The sequence below is a fragment of the Bubalus kerabau genome, chromosome 3 (genome assembly GCF_029407905.1).
Source record: "Bubalus kerabau isolate K-KA32 ecotype Philippines breed swamp buffalo chromosome 3, PCC_UOA_SB_1v2, whole genome shotgun sequence".
NCBI lineage: Eukaryota > Metazoa > Chordata > Mammalia > Artiodactyla > Bovidae > Bubalus > Bubalus kerabau.
Window position 1 is genome coordinate 91,270,778 of NC_073626.1, and position 20,549 is coordinate 91,291,326.

The 20,549-nt window shown below is 44.0% G+C and overlaps 1 protein-coding gene across 14 annotated transcripts in view; it reads right to left on the minus strand.

Annotated features, from left to right (window-relative positions):
- Positions 1–1,803: 1,803 nt before the first annotated feature.
- The window catches only part of PKP4 (plakophilin 4), a 259,721-nt gene continuing 240,975 nt past the window's right edge, over positions 1,804–20,549 (minus strand). For 8 of the 14 annotated variants that reach the window (XM_055572499.1, XM_055572498.1, XM_055572496.1 and 5 more), the window contains 7 exons: positions 17,982–18,132; positions 14,727–14,922; positions 10,605–10,689; positions 10,364–10,481; positions 7,803–7,931; positions 6,044–6,117; positions 3,266–4,277 (listed from right to left, as the gene is read on the minus strand). In XM_055572499.1, the coding sequence (XP_055428474.1) occupies positions 4,029–4,277; positions 6,044–6,117; positions 7,803–7,931; positions 10,364–10,481; positions 10,605–10,689; positions 14,727–14,922; positions 17,982–18,132 (1,002 nt within the window). In that variant the 3' untranslated portion in view covers positions 3,266–4,028. Of the gene's footprint in view, positions 2,983–3,265; positions 4,278–6,043; positions 6,118–6,835; positions 6,993–7,802; positions 7,932–9,375; positions 10,074–10,363; positions 10,482–10,604; positions 10,690–14,726; positions 14,923–17,981; positions 18,133–20,549 lie in introns of those variants that run through there. The other 6 variants (XM_055572501.1, XM_055572497.1, XM_055572502.1 and 3 more) reach the window with 5 other exon arrangements.

Here is a 20,549-nt window from a genome sequence, read left to right on the forward strand (position 1 = left end):
AAATGTTCATTTTTTATGCTTGCCTTTTACTTATGGTAAGCGGTGACAGATTTTCCTTTATCCTGTGTGATTAAGTTCCCTTCGGCAAATTTAAGACCGAAGAAAAATTCTCAGGAAAATTGTTCAGTTGAAGCTCAAATTACTCAATTAAAAAAACAGGAGCACTGTAGTTAAGGTAGACTGCGGTGCTAACTGTCCTGGTCTTGGCCCCTCGCTGTGTCATCCTGGCCACTCAGCCCGTTGCTTCTGCATCTGTGAACGAGCTATTGGTGCAGGCTTCACCCATGTGCTCTGAGGGCTGAAGGATGTCTGTGAAACTAGGAGTGCATCTCGAGTGCTGGGTAAAGTGAATCTGCGGTGTTTCACTGTAAGAATCAGCAATCATGTGGATAACCAAACACTGGCCAGGAACTGATGACTGGAGGAGTTACTGAGGTCCTCACTTTTGATACTCATGAACACCCAAGGGCTTTCATAACTTTTTTAAAAGTACTCATAGGCAAAAGATATGTACACTGGCAAGAAGAAAAACCTCATTTCTGACATTTTAAATTTAAGATCTCAATTTTAACCTTACCCATGAAATTTTTGCACCTTTGTTTTATGTCCCTGGATATCTTCCAGTGTCTCTTATAGTCTATGGGAACTTGAATAGTATTTGTATCCTACTCTTGTGTGAAAATTATATAAACCTTAATTATGTTGAATTTGGTTCACAGTGGTTTTCAGGTCTACTATATCCTTCTACTTTTCTGTATATTCATTCTATTAATATTTGAGAATTTGATATTGAAACTCCAACTAAAATCTTAGCTGCTTAAAAAATAATTATAATATGGCTTCCCTGTGGCTCAGATGATAAAGAATCTGCCTGCAATATGGGACACCCAGGTTTGATCCCTGGGTTGGGAAGATCCCCTGGAGAAGGGAATGGCACTTCAGTATTCTTGCCTGGAGAATTCCATGGACAGAGGAGCCTGGAGGTTGCAAAGAGTCGGACACGTCTGAGGGACTAGCACTTTCCCTTTCGTAGTAGAAATATATGTAACTTTGTTCTATATTTTCCAAGTCTCCTGTAAATGTGTTATCATAATTTCATAATTAAAAAAAATAAAAATTTCAATTTTAACACTCCAAATCTTTATCACTATCTTCCAGGCAAGCTCTCCCCAACCCTAACTCCAACTGCTACATTTTCAGGTTCCAGGGCAGGAAACTGGCGAGGGGAATGGTGTGCAGGTCAAGTGGCTTGACCACACACTGCCATCATCAGGGATCTTCTCAAGAAGAGATGCCTGAACCCCACCTCCTGGGGTTGCCACTGGTCAGTGTTGGGGGGGCACCCTCTGATGTGTGGTCAGAGTGGAGATGCATGGGTCTAGCTCACCAACACTGGCTCAGTTCAGCCCCAATTCTCCAGGACTTGGGAGCAGGGCAGTACGCTGACCACGGCTGAGTGGAAGCACAGGTCTCTTCAGGAGGTCTGAGTTCTGCCTAACATTTTGGGGGCGGTAACAGAAAGTCAAGTTAGTTTCAGCAGAGCTTTTCTATTTCCATACCTTGAAGAGCAGGGTGGAGGTAGGGCTCAGCTCTTTGAACCACGATGCGGTTTTGTCTTTCAGGCTCCATGTGCAGATTCTTTTTCCCTCTGTTATCAGGGAGGAGCCAGAGAGGGCACCTGATCTTATGCCCAGTTCTCACCCACAGGCTTCTTTCTGGCGCCATTACAAGGTCTGGCTGAGACCCAAGTGAATTCTTTGCAACCTAAATTTGGATCAGTTTTTGAAATGCTGCCTGTCAGATGGGGGTCCAGGTTCACCAAGCTATCCCAAAGGATGATGAGGTTACTAGAAGCAGCAGTCACTGTCAAGTGAGCTCAGGCCAGCTGCAGAGTCCTTTACTCCTGACTCCAGGAGGGCCTTTAAGCCAGATGCATGGAAAGCAGGTTCAGTGAAGACAGTGATTCAAAACTCACACAGACACATCTTCAAAGTCCTGAGGCCAGCTCCCTGGGGGAAATCCGGCAGCCTCTGCCATCGAAAGAAGGTGGTTTCCAGGGCACGTGAGGCTGGGAGCAGCTGGGCAGTCTGACTGTGGGAACTGGCTCAGGTGTCATTTCAGAAAGCCTGCACTTCGGAAAGGCTCGCCATTGGTGGACGTGAGAAAGATGATGAGATGTTTGTGCTCAGTAGTGTCTGACTCTTTGCAACACCATGGACTAGCCCACCAGCTTCCTCTGTCCATGGATTTTTCCAGGCAAGAACACTGGAGACGGGTGCCATTTCCTTCTCCAGGGGAACTTCCTGACCCAGGGATCAAACCCATGTCTTTTACGTCTCCTGCATTGGCAGGCTGGGTTCTTTACCACTGCCGCCACCTGGGAAGCTTTTTGCTTATTTCTGTATTTCCATTTCACTTTGGAGCCTAATTCTTGAGCTGTAGTCCATTCAGCAAGAGAGAGAAAGCACTTTCCTCTTGGAACTCTCTACGAATACTCACAAATTTAAACACACAGGCCAGACTAGGTTTTTTTCTTTTATAATCATGTTTGCAGGATATATTGAGCTGAGTGAACTCCACTGGGTTTGACTTGCTGTATGGGTTGTTTTCCATGTAAGACCCAGGGTGGAAACCACAAGACTTGGGAAGTTCTCAGACTTTGGGTCTTCAGGGATGGAGAAAGGCTGGGAAGGGATGCAGCTTGGTATTATGAGGACCCCTGCCTGCCATGCATGGTGGGGCTTCCCTACCCTATTTCTAAGCCAGGAATTATTTTGTCTCAAGGGATTACTCAGCAAAATAATTATTTAGAATTTGTTTCAGCTTATTACATTGCTGCCAACCAATAAGTGCCCAACCACTGTTCTTACGCAGTTATGGAGTTCTTAAAATGATGCCAAAAGGAGTCTGCCAATTTAGTTAGGGCCAGGCTGCCAGATGTAATTTCTCTTCGGTGAAAAATGGTGTTAAATATACAGCAGTCTGGAAAAAAACATGATAAAATGATAATGGGCATTAGATTAAAAACAGATCACAAGAAATAAAAACACTAAGATAGATAAAGAAGAGGAAAGTTCACAGCATCATTCTGTGGAACAGTCCATTCCGCAAAGTATATTAACTGTATGGAACTAGGAAAAGTCCAAAATAGATGGATATATTTAAGCTGTTTCCTATATGCAATGAGATTCACATTTATTAATTTACTTTTCTGTGTCATACACAGAAAAAAAAAAAAAAACAAAGAAAAAGAACAGGGAACAAATTTCCAAGGATGAAATTTCCACATTTATTTTCTTTCATGTGCATAGAAAATGGCAGTGAAGGGTCCTATGAAAGAGGCAGGGAATGGGCATGGTGCTGCTATACCAGACTGGACTTGGTGCTTCAAAGGTACACTATTCATTTTGAAAACAAAGGATGTTGTAGTTTGTTTTTAACTGCTAACAATTCCTTGGGTTTCCCATTTGTTTTTTAAGCTGTCAGTTTCTTCAAATCTCTTTTCAGATGACACACTGCGTTACAAGTGATGGCACTTAGCCAATGTGGCATTTCCATATTTACATCAACAAAAGAAATTTACAAGACATAATAGCATACAATCTTGACAGTTAGTAATAGCAATAAAACACGAAGGGCATCCATTTTATTTATTTTTTTTTCTGTACAAACTATCAGAACATAACTTATTCACATTAAAAAAATCATTTTTAATTTGATTTGACCTACACATCCCCCATCTCATTTCACCCATTTCTTAAACCTCTCATCACATCGCCCACACCTTCACCAGACTATAGAATCTACAAGTAATTAGATCTAACACCTAAGTATAGCTTAGAAAGTCCTTTCTCCCGAAGGTTGCCTCACTTCCCTGAAAATTCCTCAAAAAAGAAAAAAAGAATATGCTCTTCACTCATTCCTTCCATGTCACTTTCACATTTCATCAGCAAATCAGCAAGACGGACTTCTCATCTCAATCCAAACAAAGTTAGAAAGAAAGAGTTCCTCTCCCGAGCATCAGGATGCTACACCCATGAGTCTGGGGACCCTGGGTACTGTTCTGCTCTGTAAGAAGGTCGTTTAGTGGAATAAAAGTCCACGTAATTCGTGGTCGATTTCAGTCCATACTGTGTCGAATAATCAGTAGAAGCTGGAAAGTGAACTCGGTCATCAAAATAAGGATCTTCATAGCTATGAGGAGACTGCAAATACAATCTGTATGCATCAAAGTTCTTTCTGTTGGAGTCATCTTGACTATAATACAGCTGTTGATGCTGTTGGCAAAATGAGAAAGCAAATAAATCAAGGCAATTTTTGGAAGTACATGTTTAGGGAAAATTAATGTGGGCTTCCTGCTTTATATTTTTAAAGCAATATTCAGTGTTTGTGAATTTATCGTTGAATGTTTTTCTGGTGCACACTGTATGTTTACTAGTGGACTGGAAGGATTTTAAACTGTTTACAGGTGAGCTGGCAGTTGGCTCAAGTCCTGTCCTAGGACTTCTAGAAGTCAGCAACTTGGGAGAACCCCAGATAGCCCCTGCTACCTCCCTCCTCCCTAGAGGCCAAGTTCTGTGCTCTGCTCTGGAAGAGCCTGTGATTTGGGCATGCCCGTTGAAAGATGGCCTTTATTTTTGCTTTGACACAGGGGTACAATTAGCACATCAAGAACCCAGTTAAAGGTTGGATTTTGGGGCTTCGGATTGCTGTATAATCGCAGAACCATCTTTGAAAACATTTATCTCAGAGATGAAGATTGAGTCCATCCCTCAGTTTTAAAAGAAATATGTAGTCTGGTGAACAAATCACACCTTGGAAACCCTGCTGTGCTTTTAAACGAATAAGCAATCTCCAGGCAGGAGAGTAGTAAAATTAGAAGAGATATGTGAGCAAATACAATTCAAAAGGAACAAGCCCCCCAAGCCAGGGCTGATACTAACTTCATCTATAAGGAAGCAAAGTGAAACACAGGTGGGCACCCACAGCCTGACCTCATTTCCTTTGTGCTGGTCTATCTCTGACTTCACATTGATTTCTTCACATGTTTGGAGAAAAACTGTAATGGTCCTAATGTCTGTCTTTCCTTCTGATTACACCCAAATTCCACCCCTGCCCTGCCTGTAGCCAAGATGTTACAAATTTACCACATAGGGATCAACACCATATTCTGGAACTAAAGGCATTCTAATATTATAAGGATTTCAGAGCTAAATTTGCTTTTTAATTTAGAGTGATGATTCTGAGGATATTTCTCCTGATGAAAAAACTATAGCAGGGATTATGAGTAACTTGAGAGGTTCTTCTTCCATCTACAGGGAAAAGATATGGAAGGAGGTCTGAGAGCATCCTTATCTTCAGGGCAGGTTACAGGCTTGTTTGGGAACCCCCCAACTGCTGTGTTAATGGAAGGTAAGAGGAGAGATCAGATGACCCATGTGGACATGGCATCAGACAGGACCAAAATGAATTTTAGGCCCCCATGAAAGCAGAGATTAAATGTTACAATCACTAGTCCCCTTTCTGCTGAGGACTGGGGTCTACCCCTGTAGGGCTGAGTCCATTGTGACCTCTGAGCCTAAGACTCAAGTGTCTTCAAACCATGGAGGCCCGAATCGGAGGGAGCCATGAAGATGGAGAAAGAGACGGAGGTACAAAAAAGAGAACAATGAGGTGAGAGGATGAAGTGTGCTTACTGATCTTTCCCCACCCAGAGAACAGAAGAGATTTTAGAGACCTAAAAAAAAAAAAAAAGAAAAAAAGTGGGAAGAGGAAACTGTTGGGTAAAAAACAGGAGTTAAAGACTTCTCAGCTGGTTGCCATCAGTGGCATGGGGTTACCAATTCGGATATGCAAGGACAAGAGGCTACTGGAGAAGTGATTTGCTTAAACCACGGAGGAGCTTCCAAGGAACAGAGATCCCCTGGGACAGCTCCCCGGCCCTGCCGTGTGGGCCCAGCTCAGGTAAGTCAACCGGCGCGGACCCCTTACTGTGTTGATCCCTGCTAATCGGCCTTCTGTAAAAATGGTATTGCAAATTCACCTGTAGCCGTCTATTTTGTTCTCTTGCTGGTGAGGAATAGGAACTGATGTAAATTGGTGAAGGTTTGCTGGAGCCTGTAAGAAAATATTTTATGAAATTAAAACTAGTGCTCATTATTCGGTCCATTAGGTCATATGGACTCCCAGGGCTAGGGCTGGTGGTGTGCCCGACAGGCCCTGCCTTCCCGGCATGGCATAGCCCCAGACGGTTAGCAGCCTGGGTGCCCCAGATCAAGCCTGCTTGCTGCCTAACCCAGGGCTCTCAGGGGCTAATGAATATGGCAAAAAGAGGCTGTGTGTTTCACCAAAGAGCAATGCCAACGCACAGATCCAAAAAGGATTGCTTCTCAAACTCTGGTCACTATGGGGAGCTCTTCCCACCTGTGTAGATGTCTGCTGGCTGGCTTTCTGAACAGCAGACATGCTCCCAGAGCCTGGAACATGGCTTTTCCAGGGCTCTTGAGCTTTGCCCCCACCCTCAGATGGGGGAAGGGAAACATAGCGGAACAAGCTCCACGCTCTCAGAACAGCCTTGATTCAAAATCCCAGGTCCTGCAAGGAGCAGGCACAGCCTGTGTTCTAAAAGGCCAGCCACCTGAAGGCACAGTCTTGTGTCTGCCATATTTGAGTATGTCTTAAAAAGAACCTGGTAACCAGATAGCTGTCTTCAAGAGGCCACAGCAGACTCTGATGATGTCACTGGTTACCCTTCTAGTATTGTTAAGGCTAGCAAAGATTTTTATTTTAATGAGGAAAATGAAACATATTTGAGGCAAATTAGTTTATTGAAGCAAGCAAAGAAGATACAGAAGGGCGCGCATGCTGAGGAGGCGATCTTTAAAATAAAGCAGGCTGCTGCAAACCTGAAGCAACAATGCACTTCAGTTGGTATGTGCATTTCCTCTGCAAAGAGCGTGGTGTTTGAAATGTAGCATCTGCAATTTTCTGAGCTATTAATTGCCATAGTAACAACAGTCGATTAGTAAATAGTCCTGTGGAATCACAATTTTAAAGACAACGGCACAACTGAGACTGCTCCCCCAGCAGTTGTTAAATTGCCACCAGCTTTTATTTCTTTTTAATAAATAGTTTTTTTTGAGAAAGGAGCATTCCCCTCCTTTTTGAAACCTCCAGAGGAGTTTCAATTTGCAAGATAGCTGAGAATGGAGATAATATGAAATCGTGGTAACCCTTCAGGTTGGCATTCTTTAAATAAATTATATGCACGGCTTTCTGAATAGGACATAAAAATAATACTGTGCAACATCACTTTTGTTATTCTTAAAAAATAAATAATCACTCTGAGGAGAATCACATTATATATTTTGTTATTCATTCAAACTTTTCCACGAAAATGCAAATGGAATTGACCCCCATCCGCAGGTTTGAATGCATGAGTCGGTCCAGGAGCTCGGCCCTGCCGACTGTCACAGAGCACAGGTTTCTGGAACACACAGGGGAGTGGGGAGGGGGCAGGACACAGGGCCTGCGCTGCACGGGAGCCGGAAATGCGTTCTCACTCGGATACAGTGCTCTTTTTATTTGTGGTCAGCAGACCACTGCCTCTGCTTGTTTTACTTAAAACAAGTGGGAAAGGCAACAGCCCCTGAAGCAGGAAGGAGATGGAGAGAGTGGACCATGGTTTGCTGCTGGGGGACCATCTCAAGGCAGGCAGAGGTTACCTCCCAGGCTGCCGTTCAAGTGCCTGGGGACACGCGGCTTTTCGAGATACTCTATCACACACCCGACTGGCATCTTACCAGGGTACAGGCCTCTGTGTGTGGCATCCCCTTGGCTACTGTAATACTGCATAGGTGGCTGGGTCCTATCGTATTCAGAGCGAGGGTCTCTGACTCCTAACAGTGCTGGTGAGGACGAGGTGCTGCCGACTGAACCGACAGGTGAGAGGAGAAGGGAGAGAGGAGAAGAAAGAGAGATCAGACTGTCAGTGTCTCTAGGAAGTCCTTTCTGGAAGAACAAAGGTCAATAATTAGACTCGGCCAGCACTAAAGTCAGCTCTTAGAGGTGCGGAGAGCTGGAGGGCAGCCAACTCCAGGTCCCTGGATGGTGGCCTGCAGACCGGCCACTGTGATGATCAGTGCTGCCAACCCCGGAGATCGCTGGGAGCCCAGCGTGGTACAGGGGTTGTGCAGTTTCCCCACTGAGATGGTGGGTCTCAATGACCTGCTTAGGCCTTTGAGACTAATGCAAAAGTTACGTTTGCTGTTTTATGATCTCAGTTCAGTCGCTCGTGACACACCCATCTATTATCCTTAATGTATAGCTCTTCAGTAAATAGATGGTTTTATGGCATGTTTTGATTTCTGATGATTTCCAAAAAATCTGCATCTCTAAATGTGTTTGAATAAGAGTGCCCAGTCCATGAAACTTATAATTCCTTTTATGGTGATCAGCTGTCAGGGAAATTTTAAGCTCAGTAAGCCCTACTCATCAAGAAGCTCAGGATGCTGAGAAGCCCAGCTTCACAAAGGTCCAGCTTTTTTATCCAGCTGGAGCCAAACGTTTCATAACAACGTATCTACCCTTGGGTATCCTGTGGGACATTTTTGCACAGAAGGAAAACACTGCACACCTTCTTTTTCTCATTAAGGGATCATCTTGCTTGTATTGAAGTGTCTTACAATTAAGAATGGTCACTTATTCACTGGATCCACTAGAGAGCAGCGGCCCCCAGACCTGCCACTGGTGGTTTTGCATGCATTGATGCTTTCAGAGGAAGACTGATAGCAAAGTATCTTCCCTAGAAAATATTTTGAGCATGGGCCATGTCTATGTGCTTCTCATCCTACTTTCTAGAAGGTAGGTAGACATCCCCACCTGCCTCCCACTATTATCAATGTCAGCAAGATATGAGATGTGCCCATAAACAGATATCACACTAATCCCGAGGGATGGATGATCAGCCCTCAGAATAACTCGAGAAACAAGTGTGAATTATATCCTACCTTCAAATGAAACCCAGAGAGGGACCTCGGAACTTGGATGGGGCTCGTCAGCACTGTCCAGTGTGGATATCTGAGTCCTCAAAACGAGTTCATTGCTTACTATGTTCTAATTTGTCTGAAATTACTCTTTTGCCTGTACACATGCCTTTCGTTAAGCAGCCCGCTCTCCCACTTGCCCTGGCACCACTCTTTCCAAGTTCCCTAAAGAATCCTGAGCATTTCCATAAAGCAGGACGGCCTCAGGCTATACCTGGGAGCCCGGCAAGAATGTGTCAAAACCCAAGCAGAGGTCTTTTTGAAGGAAAACAACTCATAATTTAAAAACTAAGATATAAATATATATCATGTAGTAGGCGGAGATAATTTTTAAAAATTCCTGGTATATGTGAAGACATCTAATTACGCGACAAGAACCCCCAGTCGTATATTAGTTTTTTTGGCCACATTTGTCCACAAGAGAAATAAGACTGCCAGCAGGAACACAATTGAATACAACAGATAATATTTATATGTCAGAAGGGGAGATTTAAAGCCAAATGAAAGATGTTTATTACTTTTCCTGTTTCATTTAGCTAAGAATTAAATTTACAGGGCTGAATCAACTTGGTGGTAATATTCTGTTCTTACATGTAAAAAAAAAATTATGTTGAGTCTCAAAACATTCTTTCCACCAAATTAAACACCACTAATAAGTAGGTAGCATGGTTGCCAAGACTCCCAACTTACAAATCATAGGGAATCCCTGTAAAGCCACCTACAAGGCCTGCCCATGAGCTATGGATGCTGGGGTCTGGGTGCAGCCAGCAAACAGAGGTTTAACTGGTGAGAAGTAAGATGCAGGGGGACATCATGGCTCTCCCAGGGTCTAAAGGACTCGAATAGTTTTCATCAAGAAAACTAAAAAAATCACTTTGGAAGAGATTTCAGACTTATGGCCAGCAGGCAGACAAGGGCAACCATTTTCAGGCACAAGCTAGTGGTTCTCAAAGTGTGTTCTTCCACTCTCCTATATCCGCGTCACCAGGTCGGCTTATGAAGTGCAGGTTCCCAGGCCCCTTGGCAAACCTAGTGAAGCAGAAGCTTGGGGTAACAGATGCTATGGAGGAGGCTGGGCCACTTTTGTACCCTAGTTGGTGTAAACTTGCATAAACCTTTAAAACAGAAGGAGGAGAGTGGGCCTGCTGTTTACAATAACATGTAATTCCTGAAGAAGGCTTTCAGTTTGAAGAGCAAACTCTCCTTCCCTCAGTGTTTGGAAGCGACAGACTTAATCAGTGTGCGTGCTCAGTCTCCTCTGGACGGGAAATGACATTCTGTCACACGCTCTCACCTAGGAGGGGCGTTTACCCACTGACCTGACTGAATGACGGGTGACATCTGTTGGTTGGTGGTAGACAAGGAAGGATGCGATTTGAACCGGTCTCGCTCTAACGTTGACACAGGTGTAATAAAATGGTTCTGATTCCACCCATCCTATGGAGGTAAAAGAGAAAAAGAAACCTCTCAAAATGAAAAATGACATTTCATGATAATAAATGATTACGACTGTGCGCTCTGATGAATGCTAATTATACTAGAGCTATTCTCGTAAGTTACCTTTTTATAAATGCTCCGGAGGTCCCGATATTGCCATAATGTATTCAAGACCTGGGCTGCTGCCTTCACCACTTTCAGAGATGATCTAGGGAAAGAGCGGGCATGTTAATGAACGTGGGCAGCACCGCCCCCAGGCTCCACTTGAGAGACTCTGGCAGCGAAGCGGTGGCCATGAGGCCACCTCTCCAAGGACCGGGGCAGGGAGGAGGCTGCTGCTAGGAACCACCATCAAGGTGTGAGGAGCCCCTGGGAGTCTGTCAAGCTCAGGGCTGGCCAGATGTGGCAGGGACCAAATAAAGGCTCCCAGGCATTCGGCTGTGTGGTCAGAAGCTGTGGTTGGAATGAGCCCATGACCGCTGACCGTGACCACACATCCCAAGGGTCTGAGGGCCCTGCCAAGTTGGCTGAAATACCCTCTGAACCATTATGAGGCCATCTTATAACTTTCCTATCATGTATGCTGCTAAGTCGCTTCAGTCGTGTCCGACTCTGTGCGACCCCAGAGATGGCAGCCGGCCAGACTTCCCCGCCCCTGGGATTCTCCAGGCAAGAACCCTGGAGTGGGTTGCCATTTCCTTCTCCATGTATACCCTGTATTTCCTATCATGTATACCTCTTTGTAAACACGTGTGTCTGTGTGCTCTCATATTTGCTTTGGAAATTAAGGTCAGTTACTGCCTCCCCTCTCTGAAGACTGTTGAATGTCGGTGCTGTATTCGAGCGCCGCTGACCTCAAGTCCAGGCAGTTCAGCTCAGGAGCTGGTCCTCTCAGTCAGCGGCCTCACCATGAAGAGAAGCGGGAATGCGGCCTCCTGCCTCAGCGAAGGCCTTCAGAGCACCTCGTGAGGGTGGTTCAGGGGCCTTGAAGAGAATTGAACACCTCTGTCCTCAGACTTCATTTTGATATTGAAGATTTGATCTGCTGTCCTCTTCCATTCCTTATCTTCCCAACTAAACCCTCAGGACATGGGGGAAGAAGAGAGGAGAGCAGGCTAGTGGCACCTCCTCCACCCAGTCCATCACAACAGAATCTGGGCTGTGATGATTCTGAGGCTTCAGCAGGGGGGTGGCGTGTAGGCAAGTGCCGGAGCCTCACAATCTCAGTTCCCAGAGGTGAGTCAAGGGAAAATCTGGGTCAGACCCAACCACTCTAAGACTTTTTAAATTTAAAATTTCCAAAACAGACAACAGAGCAAGGAATACCCTAAAGAAGAGAATGCACAGGAAATTTCAGACGCCTGCAAGGTGTCTACAGCTCACAGCCACCCCACTCTCAGCCGGGGTCTCACACTGCTGTTACTGCTGCTATTGTTTTCCATCTTTGAATGCTGGGCAGCTGGGATCAGGTCAGGAAAGGCAGACCTCAGACCTGGCTCCAAGGACTACTCCACAAACCTGACAGCAGGGGCGTGCTAGGTGCACACCGGGACACCAACAGCTAGACCACAAATTTTTAGACAGGTTCTCTGAGCAGAAACCTGACTCCTAAGAAAGCAAGAAGTTTCTCTGCTCTCCCTTTGCAGCACCATTCCTAGATGCAATTACGTAGTCTCATCTCTAATTTCTCTCATCCCATCTTCTCCTCAATATTGTTAAACTGGGCACATCTCAATCCTAGTCCTACCTGGCTGAGCAGCACATGTGATATGCGCTCACCTTCAAAACACTTTCTGCATGTGGCTTGCAAGGCACCAGGTGTGGCTGGGTCTCTTCTGAATGGTCTGGCTGCCCTTTCTCGGGCTCACTGCTGGCTCCTCTTATCTCCTTGACCTCAAACCATGAGGGACACCAGAGCCCTCAGGCCTCTTCTCTTCTCTATCTACATCTCTTGTTGATCTCATCCCATTTCTCTTCTCTAAATACGCCATCCACACCCTATGACTCTCAAAATGATCCGCGGCCTGGACTCCATCTTGAACTTGACTCGAGTACATTCCACTCCTGACCAGACCCTCACATGGACATCTAATAGCCATCTCAAGGGTATCACATCCCAAACTCTGGTCCTCCCTGAAGACCTGCTGCTCCTGCCGGCCGCCCCATGTCGCTAAGTGGCAATTCCATCCCATGGTCTCTTTGGTCAAAGACCTCAGAGTCATCCTTGACACTTTCCTTCTTTCCTGCTGCTCATCTAACCCTTCAGTAAATCCTTCACTGATTCTACTTTCCAACATGTCAGGATCAACCACTTCTTCACCTCAAGTCCTGTCACTGTTAGTCTCATTAGGAGTCAGGGGAGAAGAGTTTGTGGAGTTACTCTGATTATTTTCAGGGACATTGGATCACGGCTCTCCTCTGCTGTACACTCTCCAATAGCTCCCAGTTTTGCTCAGAGTAAAGTCAGAGTCCTCTGACACTGATCCACAGGCTCCTGTACTTCTGGTTACTGTCCCTCCTCCTCTTCCCTGCTGACTTGCTCCGTTGTAGCCCCTCTGGCTTCCTCCCTTCATCACACACATGGGTGCTCTTCCATCTCTGGGCACTCCCACTTGTTCCTTTTGCCCCCAGATGCTCTTCCTTCCCTCCTCCAGGTCTGTGCTCAAGAAGCACCATCTCCTTGAGGTCTTCCTGACGACTGTGTCTAAAATTGTAACACCACCTCCTCACCCTGGCAAGCCCTATAACTATCCCTGATTTTATTACTTGCCACACACTCAGCACCATCCGCAGGCTAAGTGCGCTGCTCACTCCACTGGAACCTCATCTGCTCTGCCCAGGGAACGTAAGCGGCCTGTGGGTAGGTGTGACCTGCACACCGCTGTAGCACATGGCAGGCAGGCAGGAGACAGATGCTTGGTGAGTGAATTGAAAGGAAAGTAAGTTTATGTTCAGAAGAAAACTTGATTTGATCTAGGACTCTCTGAATCTGTTTTGGAAAAAAAATTAGACTTTTTTTTTTATATACAAAGATTTTGGCACTCTTTCAACATTTCTGTAGTCTGCTCTTATGCCTTTCACAAATAAAGGCTATCTGACAAAATTTTAAGAGCACGAAATGCGATTTTGGTTACTCTTATGGAAGAGGGGAGAGAAGGGGAGTTAGTGGAACAGGACCTTAGCTTTTTCTGTAATGTTTCATTTCCTTTGAAATAAAAAGGAGTGTGTGTGCACTTATTACTAATGAGATAAAAAAGATACATACATAAGGAAAAAAAGGACTAAAAGGAAATACGGATAATGTTGATAGCTGTGGTTTCTGTGGAGTGAGACTATGCTTTGCTACATTATTCTTATATTTTATCAACAGAAATTATTTCAAAAGTATATACAATGTGACTTCTAGCACTGATGCTCAGCCAACTAATAAATGTTCACTAATTGGGGGCCAGGCTTTGTTCTAGACACTGAGGATGCAGCAGTGAATAAAAACACAAAGCGCCTGCTACTGGTGGTGGTAGATGCCAGAGGGGCCGTAGATAAACCAGGGAAGCCACTGCCCTACGGGAGGTGATCTGGGGGCGAGACATTTTACAGCTGAAGTGGAGGTGCTATCCTGCGTGTCCTACATGTCCCACTTCCTTGAAGGATTCTCTGATCTGGCACTAAGGCAAATTCATAGTCACCACTATGGCTCTGTGACAAGAAACCTATTTTTGCCACCAATCCTTCTGCTGCTTCATCACTTGGGTGTCACCCAGAAGCGACATATGATCCAAGCCCAGGGCTCATCCTGAGGCCACACGTAGGCTCTGCTGCACGTGGTGATTTTAGTACTTTGTGGGAGCAAATAATCCCAGAACTGAGGATTTAGGAAGAAGTTCTTGCAGAACAGGCCCCGGAGCCTGGAGCAGAGCCAAATGCCCGAGGGAGATGGGTCTTCAGGTTTTCCTCCCCATGACACGTCTGATTCTTCCAGGAGGCAAAATGACCACATGTGGCTTTAGGGACAGGACAATAGTAGGGCTAAGGGATGCTCCAAGAAAATAAAGAGCAGAAAAGGGGCCACATGACCACAAATACTTCTCCCAGCAAAATAGGTTTTAACTGCTTAGCTTACTGGCATGTAAGAAGTGCAGAAATAAATCCCTCCCAACAGGAAATGTATCCTTGACCAAAGCACTTGTCACAGGGCCAACCCAAGAATGAGGGCCTGGGGCTGGCATCCCCTTGCAGCAGACTTGCCTGTCTCCTCTGCCCTTGGTGATGTTCACCAGCTTCTCTATGCCTCCCGAATCAGCCAGGGCCTTGGCGTTCTCCATGTTCTTGCTAGTGACCTCGTGCAGGGCGCAGCAGATGGCCGCCACGGTCTCATCCGACAGCACGCTGGGGCTGGCGCCACCTGGGAGCCGGTTGACCAGGTCTCGCATGGCATATTTCCCTGCCCAGGACAAAAGAGTTCATTCCGATTCTGGAAGGGACCTGGTTTTTGTTATTATTGTTATTGAAAAATTGTGATTGCATGGTCTCTTTAAGATAAAACCTCAAAAGAGACAATAACAGGAAAGAAAAAAATCCACAGTGAAAAAGGAAATGACAAACATTTTAACTGTAAGGGGCAGGTTAACATCATGGCCAGGCCACTTGGGGAAATGATTTGGTTTATAAAACTTTACTGAAAATTGCTAAAAGAAAATGTAAATCAGGGTATAAAACTGGTATACTAATCACACTGCTTTAGTTTCCACTATTTTCATGAACAGTGAGAATAAAGGAATTATGATAGTACATATTGTTCTCCATTCAATTCCTATGTATCACAATTACAACTTCCTCTTAAAGCTTTTAAAAACTTTTTTTTGAATAAGTTTTAAGTTGATCAAATAAGGCTGCCAAAAATACTTTTCATGACATCTTTCTAGATCTCAACATGTGAAATGGGTAGTTACATATTTTCATCAAGTTGAGGATTTCTATCGGTCTGACATCTGACATCAGTAACAACGTGTTTGTTTCTTTTAAAGAAGACACAAATACAATTCTGGTATGAATGAGTATGCTGTATGTCTCAGGAGTGACGTAATAATAAAGTTCCCAACAGGACAAGGCAGGGGAGCCCCCTCGCTCCTGAAGCATTTCCCTACAGACCCTCAGTTTCCCTTACTCTTCTCCAAAATGGAATTATCTCGAGCTTTTCCCATTTCAATTACTGACTGACAAACTGGAAATTAACTAAAGCACAAGTAAATATTTTCTTAGTTTTTTCCCCCATGCTAATAATTGAGTGGATGCTAAATGGGGTTTTTATTGAAGACCTATTTATATACAGTGGTAAGCAGGAGAAGATAGTGCCTGAATACAAGCTCCATGATTTACAGCATGTCAAGGGAAGACTTGAGCTTTACTCATAGAGAATACTGTTACCAAGAGTGGAAAAACAGTGATGACATCTTAAGCCAGAAGATAAATATGGTTTTTAGGAAAAGATGATAAGTTAGCACTTGTGATTGTGAATACTTGTGAACGACCAGCAGGTCCGCAACATGTAATCTGTCATTTTGCTAAGGCATAGTTTTAAACTGCACTCTGGAAGTTTGGGAGAAGGCCGCTCACTCCATCTGTGAGCGACCCTAGCAGTTCTCTCAGAGCTTGCGGCCCAGACAGCTGGCTTGGTCAGACTCAGGTGAATATGCAGGAACTTCTGTGAACTCACAAAACTGTGTTTCCTTGTGAAGAAACCTCTCTGGAGACAGAGTCCACTGCTAGTGCTGGACGTGAGGAGAGTGAAGGGAGTGGTTCTTAGGAACAGAAATGCTGGGTAAATCAGAGTCAGATCCGGGAGGCGCTCAGACTGCCTAGGAAGGAAGGGATCTTGGTGGGGAAACAAGAAAAAGTGACTCCTGAGTAAATAACGCGGGCAAAATAAAGCTCATCAGTGGAGGGAAAAAATGCTCACTGAAGTTTAAAAGCGGGTGAGGAACTCTCAAAAACACAGGGAGGCACTGAGAGAAGGCAAGGCCCCGGAATGCACACTGGTTCTCCCCACAGGTCTTGGCTCTCACGGAATTGGCCGGCACCCTCTGCTCTCCCACTCTCTCCTCCATGTGTGGAATGATAGGCTGCAAGGCATCTGTGGCCAACCCTTTAATTTTTAGCAGTAAGAATGCCCAAACTATAAATTCAAATAATATAGATGTAACAGAAATAACTTAAAACATCTCTCTTTAGGGACCTAGAGGATTTCTCTCAAGGAAATGTGGAAACTTCAAGAGCTATAAACACATCTACTGGAATCAGGCATGAGTTGGAGTATGAACAGGCTGTGGAAGAAGCTCCTTTCCCCTCTGTGAGGTACAGTTTGGCTCCATGGAGGAATGTGTTTTAAGAACAGGATAATCCAGGCAATGACTTAAAATAGCACTGCTGTTAGGCACTGTGTGAGGGGCCATAGAGAATTCTCAGTCACTCTGTAAGGTAAACCTTCTGGCCCCTATTCCTTTCCTCTCTCCCTATCTCTCATGGGCATTTTAATAAGTTCAACATACACTCACTAATCCATATAAGGTCTTGTCTAATTTCTCCTCCTCCTCCCTTGACCCGTCACCAGCTATGGGTCTGGCATGGAACTTACATTTTCACAGCAAATCCATTGTGAGGAGAGCTGGCATGGGCAGCTTCCTTTCAGAGATGGAAACCAAGAAAGGGTTTTCAATTGAGATGAAAGAATGGAGCCTGGTGGGCTCAATGCAGGACACCCCAGGTTACATAGCCAGTGAGCAGTGGATCCAGGGTTTAACCTGAGGCCCGCTGCTCTTTTCTGTATGCCACACTCTGCTTGGGATGGTGGCCGTCCCAACGAGCCAAACAAGGGAAGCTGCCAAGAGTGCAGAACTTTGAAGAGGACCTCATTCTCAAGTTTATGCAAGTGCTAGCCACATTTAAGGGTGAATGCCTCCTATAATTTTGTACTTTATATGCCTCATTTGCCTTTCCCTCATCCTGACCCTGCCCTGGGGTCAGGCCTTGGGGCAGTGGCTCTGTTTTGGTGTGAATACTTACACAGATCTGAGAAGGAAAAGCTATAAAACATTCATGTGATTTCTTTTTAAAATTTAGAACATGGTAGTATTGGTGAATTAGCAGATATAAGTCTCAAAAATCAGAAAAGTGAGAATCAAACCTTTTTTTTGTTGTTTAAGAAATGAATCTCTCTTGGGAAACAGTCACGCCAAATCTACCAAGTAGCTCTGTAATGTATGACTGAAACTGCTAGCTTTTCTGAACATGTATCTTCCAGATCAATGTTTAATTAATAAGCCTACCTCTCGCTGAAATGGAGTGGTCAGAAAGGACAGACACAAAGGTACCAAATACACCAAGAAACCAGGGACTAGGACTCAGTTGCTAATCATTTTAAATGTCATATTTTTATAAATCAAAAGAAGAGCTTTATAAATGCTGTCATTTCTCTTTAGAGTTCATCAGGTCACCAGAACATACCTATGAGCTCCTTGTTGCGAACATCTAGGGCCATATTCCTCAAGGCAGTCGCCACAGAAGAAACAACTCTATCGTTATCCATTCTCAGAAGCTCTACTAGGATGGGGAGCCCTTTTTCTTTGCGGACGGCTGCTCGGATATATGCTGCAAACTAGGAAACAAAACAAGGTAATGAGCAATTATAAAACAGAGCGCAGCTCTCAGGAATTACTGTCACCTAAGAAAAATGTTTTCAAAAGATGAACTAATAGATTAAATGTTTTCTCTCCAACTGGAGATTAAATCTGTGATGCCAGTCAAGAGAAAACCAGTTTGGGAAAAAGATAAGCTAGGATGACTGATTTAAAAAGAAATCCCAAAGCCTGAAAACCTCAAACCACCATCTGGCAGATATTTCTGTGCAGAAAAGAGAAGGCAGTGATTACTTTCTACTTCAGCTACATAAACATGATTAAGGACGGATGGCGTGTCTTCTCTGCAGTTGGCTCCATGCCAGGTCCAGAGGCTATAAATAGCATGGCAGAGCTGGTAACTGATCAGTGCACATTAAAGGAGAACCTGTCTCCATCCAGTCATCTTTTCCCTGTATTCTCTGCAACAATATTTACAGTTTAGTAACCCTTCAAAGAAATTTCTTGGGAAAAAATCCCTTGCCTTGGAAGAAAAGGAACTCTCTAGGAACACTGAGCATCATAATTCATACACATTGGTGAAAAAGTAAGTATATCTGTGCGCAAAATGCTTTATCATTCAAGATTAGTTAACTGCTGCTGCTGATTTTTTAAAATCCACAGTCAAAACCTTCTTTCGTGATTAAGAGGCAAGTCTGTACAGTGAGTCAGTCTGGGCACCACATGAATTGGAAATGAACACAAAGTCATCAAGGAAACAAACAAACAGAAAAAGTAACATTTGAAAACGGGTCTTTAATCTTGTTTTGAGCTTTCACTGACATTTTTACCAATACAAACTATCTTTCAAAATTGAGGATAATTGAAAAATGTTGCTCATAAAACATCTTAATACTTTCCTGCTGTGGTCAAGACACAAGGACAAAGATCTGCCAGTCCTTTGTATTATTTTGAACATGAAAATATGTTACTGATGCTTCTTTAATATCAACAGAATGGATTTTTTAAAAAACATAAATAAAAGGAAAAGATACATTTCAAAGATCCTATTAGCTTTTTTCAGGTAAAGTGAATACTCCTGTTTTCTAAATCAAATGAAATCTGCAGGGGAGACATAATACACAACTTGCCATCAGGTAAAGGACTTGGGCAGCTTTGGCAACTTCTCCCTCTGAAACCTGCAAGGACAGAACCAATGCCTGTCTCTCTTGGAGACAACTGGCTCAGTTTACCTCGAGGGCCTCCCTTTCAGAACATTACCACCATTACCACTCCCAAAACAGCTTCTCACTTGCTCACATCTCTCACCATGACTATCTTGTTTTCTTAATGAGTCCAATATTTTGATTTACTATTTTCGATACCTTTGAAATCACTTCCATATAATATTTACATTTTAAATGACCCTGCCATTTAACTTCTATTCACTAAAGGTCCCAGAAAACAAAATTCTACAACTCAAATCATATCTATTTTAGTTATTGCTTTTAAAATCACCATATGATTCTCAGGTCATAAGGAGCTGGAGGTGAACACCACATCACCAACATAAATATTTATGAATACTTATGTGCTGGGTACTGTCCTCGGTCCTCCACATTTATTACCTCATTTAATCCTTAAAACCACATAATGAGGTGAGTATTATTTCCATTTTACAGATGATGAACCTGAGGACAGAAAGATCTGAGGCCTCCAGCTAGTAAGGGAGGTAGGGCAGGATTCAAAGCCAGGGGTCTGGCTCCAGAGTCAGTACTTAGATGCTATTAGTACTTTTAATGTTTTTACTTAATTAATAGTTGATTTACAATGTTGTGCCAATCTCTGCTGTACAGCAAAGTGACATACACATACCAAGAACAATAACAAAAAACCCACAGTGGCTTAGCACTAGGCCTAATTATTTATATAGAAGCATTAGAACAGCTGGCTGCATGCTAGCAATGCAATACTTTTCACTCTCATGGAAAAAAACAACGCCCAGACAATTTTCGTTTTGGGAGGTGGTGATGGAGGAAATAATCAAAAACAAGCATTATAATAATTCTACTAAAACATACTTGTTGGCAAACTTCTAGAGGTTGAAATGTTTCAAACAAGAATTGTCTGAGACGTTGTCAGATGATATTTTAAAAGTTTTGAGAACTTGCTTATAGTGGTAACGGTAGGAAATCACCTTCAATTTTCCTAATGAAGTCACAGATTTACCAGTGGAGGCAGAAACTCTGCCACATGTAGGTTCTGCAAGTATTAGAAAGGAACAAAGGCCCAATCTCAGCTCCAATTTAGGCCCTCGGCATCTCTCACCAGGCTCTCCAACAGAATCCCAGCCTCCATGGCTCTTGACTTCAAATTCACTCTCAGTGCAGCTGCAGACGGGATCCAACAGTGTCCACATCAGTCTGTCTATGTTGCCTGTCTGCTTAAACCCTTTCAG